The sequence below is a fragment of the Leptonychotes weddellii genome, chromosome 6, assembly GCF_054177405.1.
Source record: "Leptonychotes weddellii isolate Sample4059 chromosome 6, ASM5417740v2, whole genome shotgun sequence".
Classification (NCBI taxonomy): Eukaryota; Metazoa; Chordata; class Mammalia; order Carnivora; family Phocidae; genus Leptonychotes; species Leptonychotes weddellii.
Window position 1 is genome coordinate 12,143,300 of NC_138374.1, and position 7,061 is coordinate 12,150,360.

The following is a 7,061-nucleotide window of genomic DNA, read 5'->3' on the forward strand; positions in this document are numbered from 1 at the left end:
ACTTAAGTTTTCCTAATCCTCTCCCTTTTTCACCCTCATCTCTCTTTAAAATGCCCAAGAATCCATCAGTCTGGCCCTTTTGTGGGTGAGGAGCCTGGGTTTCTTGAGCCTCATTGGAGAAGGACCACACTCAAATTATAGATACTTTAAAAAAAAAAAAAAAGAACTCACTTCAATTTCTCAAAACGACTACTCTGAGGGCATATTGATAAATCTTTATTGACAAAATATTGACATTGACATACTTCTTGGAAGTATATAGTGTGTTAGAATTCTAACAAATTAACACAAAACACAAAAATATTTACATTCTGGTATAGAAGACATTAAGGAAGCATTTGTCACTCTCTTTAGTAAGTCTATGATCTTGGAATAGAAACTCAGTGCTTGAAAACTTGCCGCCATGTTCTTGGCCACACTTAACATCATCCCCGCTAACTACAGTCCTTCAGATTTTGCAACAGATAGATTTAAAGTTTGGGAATGGCCTTTACAGCGAATGGTTGAATTTGGCCAATCTCTCCAACCACCAAAAGGAGTTTACTTCTTGGTTTTAAGCCTTCGGGATGTTAGGAAAGGGAATGTTCAAGAAATAGAATTAATTTAGGGTTTTTCTTTGCCAGCACAAGTCCTGACTCCTCTTGTGGGCACCCTCCCCCGCCACCCCCAGCCCCCCATCCTGCTCCCCATTTCTCTGTAAGAGGACCACTATCGCTGAGCCTACTTCATTTACCTTTCACAATCACTTTGACATCAGAAGGTATCAAAAAGTGTTTACAGACTGCACATTTCTCGAAAAAAAATCAAAATAAAAAGCACACAGAACCTGTCTTTAAAAGGAAAAGAAAATTACAATTCATTTTCTGTCTTTAGACACCATTCGCCCAACAACTGCTACATGCAATTCAAGTTTTTGAACAGGTGTGGGATGGGGCTGGATATGGAATTTCGATTGCTAGTATTACTAATTATTTTTAAAGACTGGGGGGGAACTCTGCGAAGTGCAAAAGAAAAAGTCCTGTGCCTGGTTGGGGTTTTCTTTTACCATCATTATTATTATCATTATTTTTTTTAAATCAGGACTGCGATAAACGGAATACCTGCCAATCATCTTGTCTCGCTGGGTTGGCGTTTGACTGACAGCTTCCCTTGTTCAGAGCGCCCTCGGCTGTGCCACATTTGGGTCTCTCTCTCTCACTCTCTTTCTCTCTCACTCTCTTTCTCTCTCTCTCTCTCTCACTCAGCTGCCTCTTTAGACAAGGGTTGCATGTCGATCAAGAAGCCTGCGTCCTCTGCCATCTCCACACAGCCTGGGATCAGGACCCTGCGCCCTCGCTGCCCAAAGTCTGCGACGCGCCAAAGCTCTCTCTGACTCCCTCTTCCTCTTCTCGGTGAATGTGTGTGTGCGGTTTGTTTTTGTTTTGTAGGTTGTTTTCTTCTTCTTCTTCTTCTTCTTCTTCTTCTTCTTCTTCTATCCCTCCTCTCCCTGTCTCTGTTTTGCTCCGTGGTGTCCGTTTCTGTGGGGTTCGGTTTGTGTTTTTAATCATCTGAGGTCACGTCTATTTCCTCGGGACTCGCCTGCTTGGTGGCGATTCTCCACCGGTTAATATGGTGCGTCCCTTTTTTCTTTTGTTGCGAATCTGAGCCTTCTTCCTCCAGCTTCTGTCTTTTGAACTTCGTCCTTCGGTTCTGAAACCATACTTTTACCTGTGGACGAGAGGCAGATGGGGCGCATTAGTTTCTCCACACTGCCCTCCTACCGCTTCCTCCTCCTTGTGGTGCCTTCGAGAGCCCAGTCCCCAAGCTGTGCATCCAAAGGGCGGGCCTCCCCAAGGCCTCCCTTCTGGGAGCCGAGCTCCTAGTGCTATCAGCTAGGAAGCCTGGCTCCCTACCCGCCTGGGCCCTGGCGGGGCGCTTGCCCCAGGCCAGGTGGCCCAGAGGGCACAGTGCTCCTGCTCTCTCGCCTGGCTCTGAAGGGGACACCCACCTCCTGCTGAGAGCAAAAGCCTTACAAACCCTGGGAAACCCCTACAACAATAATAAGTAAAGGAAAATAAAAAGAGACAAGTCCCTGACTCCCTCTACCTAGCCAGTGCAGGGAAGACCTTATTCCCGGCCGGCTGCAGCAGCTTTCCTGTGCAAGGCCCAATGTGCTTTCTATTTTGTCTGTTTCCGCAGCATTGCCTAAATATAGCACCTCCTCTGCAAGGCCTCGGCCCTGGGTAGGCAGTCAGGATTTGCCTGAGCTTCCTCTTCCTTGCCCAGGACTCTTGCAGGTGAGCACGAGTTGGGGGGCAGGGGAGTACTGGAGGAAGCCTGGGGGATGGTGGGATGCAGAGGCCTGGGGACCAGCCCAGCTGTACCTTTCCAGCTAGGAAAGAAGCTCAAAAGTGAAAGCTGCTGAAAGACCTTGGGATAAAGAGGAAGTGAGACAGAAACTAAGAAAGAGAAGAGGAGATGGAGCTCCCTCCCTTCCCTCCTCCGGACCAGCCCCAGGACCCACCAGGCCCAAGCTCACACCCTGCTCACATCACCTCCCATCAGAGCAGGGCTGGAGGCCTCAGCTCCCCAGAGCAGCTGCTAGAGGTCCAGGGAGCAACGATGTGGGGCTGGGCTGCCATCCCCATCACCCTCTGGGGGAGCTGGGCAGTGGGTCCCCATTCAGCCACCAGACGAGACACCAACATTGTCCCAGCTTCCCAGCAGTAAAGTACAGTGAGGGAAACGCTGGTGACAGCACTCTCCTGCCCCCAGGCCTGTCCCTTCCCGAAAGCCGAAGCCCGGGCCCCTGAAGCCCGCCCCACTCCCTCCTTTTAGAAGGCCGGCCCAGGTCCCGGCTTGCTCTCCCCAGTGCCCCAGTCCCCCAAAGCGCCCCATGAAAAAGCCGAGCTGGAACAAGGCTGAGTTTAATTTGCTTTGAGTTTGCTAATTGAGGGGGAGGACGGTTCATTTCTCCCCGGCGCTCGCCCAAGGCGCGCGTCGGTGCGCTCGGGGCTTGACACGCACACAAAGACTCCAGGCAGCGTGGGCAGCGAGGCGGACAAAGACCACCGCGGCCTCGGCTATCCAGGAGAAATCAGCCGGGCCGCGCCTTGTGCCGGGCCCCGCACCAACCCGCGAGGCCCTCCTCGGTTTTGTCCAGGGGGACGTTTTAAAAACAAAAGCCTCGACCTCTTTGCGCCTCTCAGAAAAAGTGTTACAACTTAATCTGCCCCAAAACGTTACTGTTTGCCAGGAACTTTGACCCTGCCCTGCAGCTCCACGTACAGTAGCTCCTACTGTAGCCCTAAGCCTCCTCCCGGACCCCAGCAGGCCAGAGCCAGGCCCGCCTCCGGGCCCTGTTGCGCCGCCAGGGTCTGTCCCCCAAGGCAGCCCTTCTCTGCAGCCTTCCAGCTCTCTTTCGCTGATTTAGGGATGCGCCTAGGATGTCTGGCCTCTCTCTGCCTTCTGATTCTCCGATCCCCTCAAGGGGAGTAACTGGAGCCGTCGGTGTGAACCTTGGGTCTGCAGTGGCACAGAACTCGCATTTAACCTATTCCCAGACATCTCCGGATTCGAGCCTCATGCACCCCCCACCCTCGCCCCTCACCCTTCTGGGCTCTCCTGCTATCGGAGCCCAGCCCCGTCCCCAGACTCTAAACGAAAGTCTCAGCAAAAGTGCACAGGTGTCTTAACCAAGAACTGTAAGTCATGCCCAGCTGGACAGGAGGGAGCTACTCAGCCGGTCTCCGCAGCGCCCGGGGTGGGTCGGCTTAGAGTCCCTTGCTGGAGCCCAAGGAAGCCAGGCACCTCCAAACTTAAACGTTCTGAACCCAAGCGTGGAACCAGCTCCCGGGCTCCTTGCCGAAGACCCTCTCGGAGCTCCACACTTGTGTGCTAGCTGCGTGGGGCCAGAGATGTGGGATGGGGTCGCCGGGTGCACCCCTCGCTCACCTGAGTTTCTGTGAGGCTGAGGCTGTGCGCCAGCTGCTTCCTCTCGGCGCCCACCACGTAGTGGTTCTTCTCGAAGGCGTGTTCCAGCCTCAGAAGCTGGGACGGGGAAAAGGCGGTTCGGATCCGCTTTGGCTTTCGGGCCAGCGCGTTGTGCAAAAGGAAGCTCTCCGGGCTTGTGTCGTTCCCTGCCGGAGATACAGCAGAAGTCCCGTTAGAGGGGACCGTCCTGGCCCGCCGGGGGCCGCGCGCTTCTCCCGAGCCGGGCTGGCGGGGCACAGCGCTCATGGCCTTTGCGCGGCCGGGGCGGCTCGGCCCGTGGGGACCCGGGGCCCTCCGGACGTGCGCGAAGAGGACGCTGGCCCAGCCGCCCGCCCCGGAACACCGAGCCCGTACCTGTGCGGTCCCCATCCAGCCGCTGCCCGGGCGGGGCAAGTCCCCAGGCTCCTGACCCCGGCGGGCTTCGCAGCCACCCTGGCGCCACGGGCCTCACCACCTCCGCGCCCGGGCGCTCGGGGCAGAGGAGGGGCAGCAGAGCCAGGCCCCGGGATTGGCGCCCAAGACCCAGAGAAACTTTCTCTTTTTTCTAGCCTCACGTAACTTTAACCCCCGGGGTAGAGAGGCGGCGGGCCGCGATCCAGAGTTTTCTCGGGAACTTAATTTTGAATTATTTAAGTCTCTACCCCTCCCGGAAACTGCAGAGGCCGGGCGTGGGGTTGCGGCCCGGCCGGGACCGAAATTTCGCCGGCCGGTGCGCCGGGTTTCCGCAGCCACTGCCTCCCGAGGACCCGGCTTCAGCACTGCCCCGCTCCGGAGAACTAGAAGATGCCAGCGAAGGGATCGAAACCCAGGGGCTGCCGAGTTGCGGACGCCCTATGGGACTGTCCGCGGTCCCAGAAGATCCCGGCTACTTCGGGCCTGGTGGGGGCACCAAGAGCGTAGCTGGCAGAGAATGAGGAGAGGACCCATAAACTTTGTGAGCAAAGCCAGAGTAGTTTCGGGTTCACTCAGGAGGGTGGGAAATCGATTCACTAAAAACCCAAACAAAGAAAAACAAACCGACAGTTTAGGCGAGAATGGAGGCAAATCCGGTCCCGGAATTAGGATGAAAGGTTGTTTTTGTTTTGTTTTGTTTTGTTTGTAATTGGGGGTGGCGGTGGCATCTACCGGATTCTAGGCTCTGGCAGGAACGCAAAGGGTTAATGAATGGACAAGCCGTGGAGTATTGATCGGCTGTCGCGGGAGGCAGGTCTTTTCCCCCCAGCTCCGACCACTAAACTAATTACTCGTCCCCTTTACTAGAGTTTTAACTTTCCTCCTACCCTCACCCAGAGAAAAAAAGCAAACAAATAAAAAAAATAGCAAGAAGTGTAAACACTTAAACAGATCTTTTCGTCCAGCCCGTCTCCTGATACGGTTCATTTCTTTTAAAACAAAAACAAAAACCAGACCGGACCTGCCTTCCCGCCCAGGACGCTCTGCCCCCCATTTGAGCAGGTCTTGGCGAGAGTGCCGAGCCTCGGAGATTACTACCCGCGAGGGTTCCGGGCTCCTCCCCAGGCTTCCAAAAAAAGGAAAAACAAACCCTTAGGCTTCGCTCTGGGGGCGCGAAGGTCTCCTCGCCGCCCGAAGAGGGTCGGGAACTGAGAAGTCGCGGGGCTAGGCTTGGAGGGACAAGGAGTGGTTGGCGAACAGGGTCTTACGCAGGCGAAGGCGAACCAGGCGGGCGGGCCGGGGCCGTGCCCCTCGGAGCTAGGACAGCAAGGGCACCGCGGCGGAGACGGAGAGCCTGGGTACCCCGCGGGCTCCGGGACTCCTGGGCGGCCGGCGCTCAGAGAAGGCTGTCCCAGCCCGTCTCCACCCGAGAGCACTCGGGGACAACTTCTCCGTTTGCGCCCCCCTCTAAGGGGTCCAGCGGCCCCAGGCCAGCCCCCAAAGCGGCCGCAGCTTCGAAGACTGGGGACCAGCGCCATGCCCGGCCCCTCGCCGCCCAGTTTCCGAACAGGGCGCGCAGGCCCGCGAGCTGGAGGAACCTCCTCCCAGGCCTTGCCAAGCGCCCACCCGGCGCAGGCCGAGGGCAGTGCAGGACGCTGCGCGCTGCAGCCCCGCGACGTGGCACGTACCTTGGAAGCGGTGGCCCAGATATCGGTAGCGGTGGATGAGCCAGGGGTAGAAGGTGGACGGGTCCCGCTGCTGCGAGGCGAAGAGGGGGTGTGGCGAGTGCGAGGAGGGCAGGGGGTGGGCGGCCAGGGCGTGCGGCGGCGGCACCGGGTGCACGGGCACCGCGGGGTTGGGCGGGTGCGAGACCGCCTCGGCGAACACCAAGTCCGGGTTGGAGTAGACGCCCCTGCCGGCGGCGGCGGCGGCGGCGGCCGAGTGGAAGCCGTTGAGGAACGGGTTTATGGGGCTGGAGTTGGCGTAGCTGAGCGCCGCGGGACGGATGGGGTCCTCAGAGCGCGAGGCGGGCAGGGGACTGTCCTTGGCCACCAGCGACTCGATGGTGAAGCAGCGCTTGGGCGCCGGCTGGAACATGCTGCGCCGAGGAGCGGGCGCCCGAGGCTCCCGGCTCCCGGCGACCGCGGCACGCTGCCTCCGCCGCCCGCTGCCCGAGGCGAGGACAGACAAGAATTGGGGACTTGTTTGTTTGGGGTGGGGGTGGGGGGAGGAAAGGAAGAAAGAAAGGAAAGGAAAAGGAAAGGAGGGGGGAGGGGGGAGGGAGAGGCAACGCCGAGGATCCCGAGAATCTTGCACCAAACGCGCCCAACCTGGAGAGAGGGGGAAAAATCCTTCCAGAAGAATTTGCAGGCGTGGATTGGGGTAATTTTCTCTCTCTCTCTCTCTCTTTTTTTTTTTTTTTTTTTTTTTTGGCGAGATGGCGTGGGGGGATCGGAGTTGGAGGCAGGGAGGAGGGGGGAAAGTTTCTCGGGGGAGGCAAAAAAAAGTTTTCTCTCCTCTGCAAAAGGCGGGCAGGGCGCCCTAAGTCCAAGGACAATCCATGGAAGTGTTCGCTTCTTCACAAGTTGTGCAAACGATTTGTTAGTTCATGAGCCTAATTAGTGCGGGGATCACATAAACAGCTTCCTCCGAAGCCTGGTAAATGGCTTGATGATTGGTCGCTATTACTCGCCCTG

At 57.0% G+C, this 7,061-nt stretch overlaps 1 protein-coding gene across 2 annotated transcripts; it reads right to left on the bottom strand.

Annotated features, from left to right (window-relative positions):
- Nucleotides 1–200: 200 nt before the first annotated feature.
- Nucleotides 201–6,910, bottom strand: EMX2 (empty spiracles homeobox 2). Of its 2 annotated transcripts, XM_006749209.3 has the most exons (3): nt 6,054–6,910; nt 3,934–4,118; nt 201–1,707 (listed from the first exon to the last, which is right to left on the bottom strand). In XM_006749209.3, the coding sequence occupies exons 1-3, from the start codon at nt 6,460–6,462 to the stop codon at nt 1,540–1,542; spliced, it is 762 nt and encodes a 253-aa protein (XP_006749272.1). In that variant the 5' UTR covers nt 6,463–6,910; the 3' UTR covers nt 201–1,539. The 2 variants fall into 2 exon arrangements, with proteins under 2 accessions (XP_006749272.1, XP_006749273.1); XM_006749210.3 differs by lacking the exon at nt 3,934–4,118.
- Between the last annotated feature and the right edge of the window lie 151 nt (nt 6,911–7,061).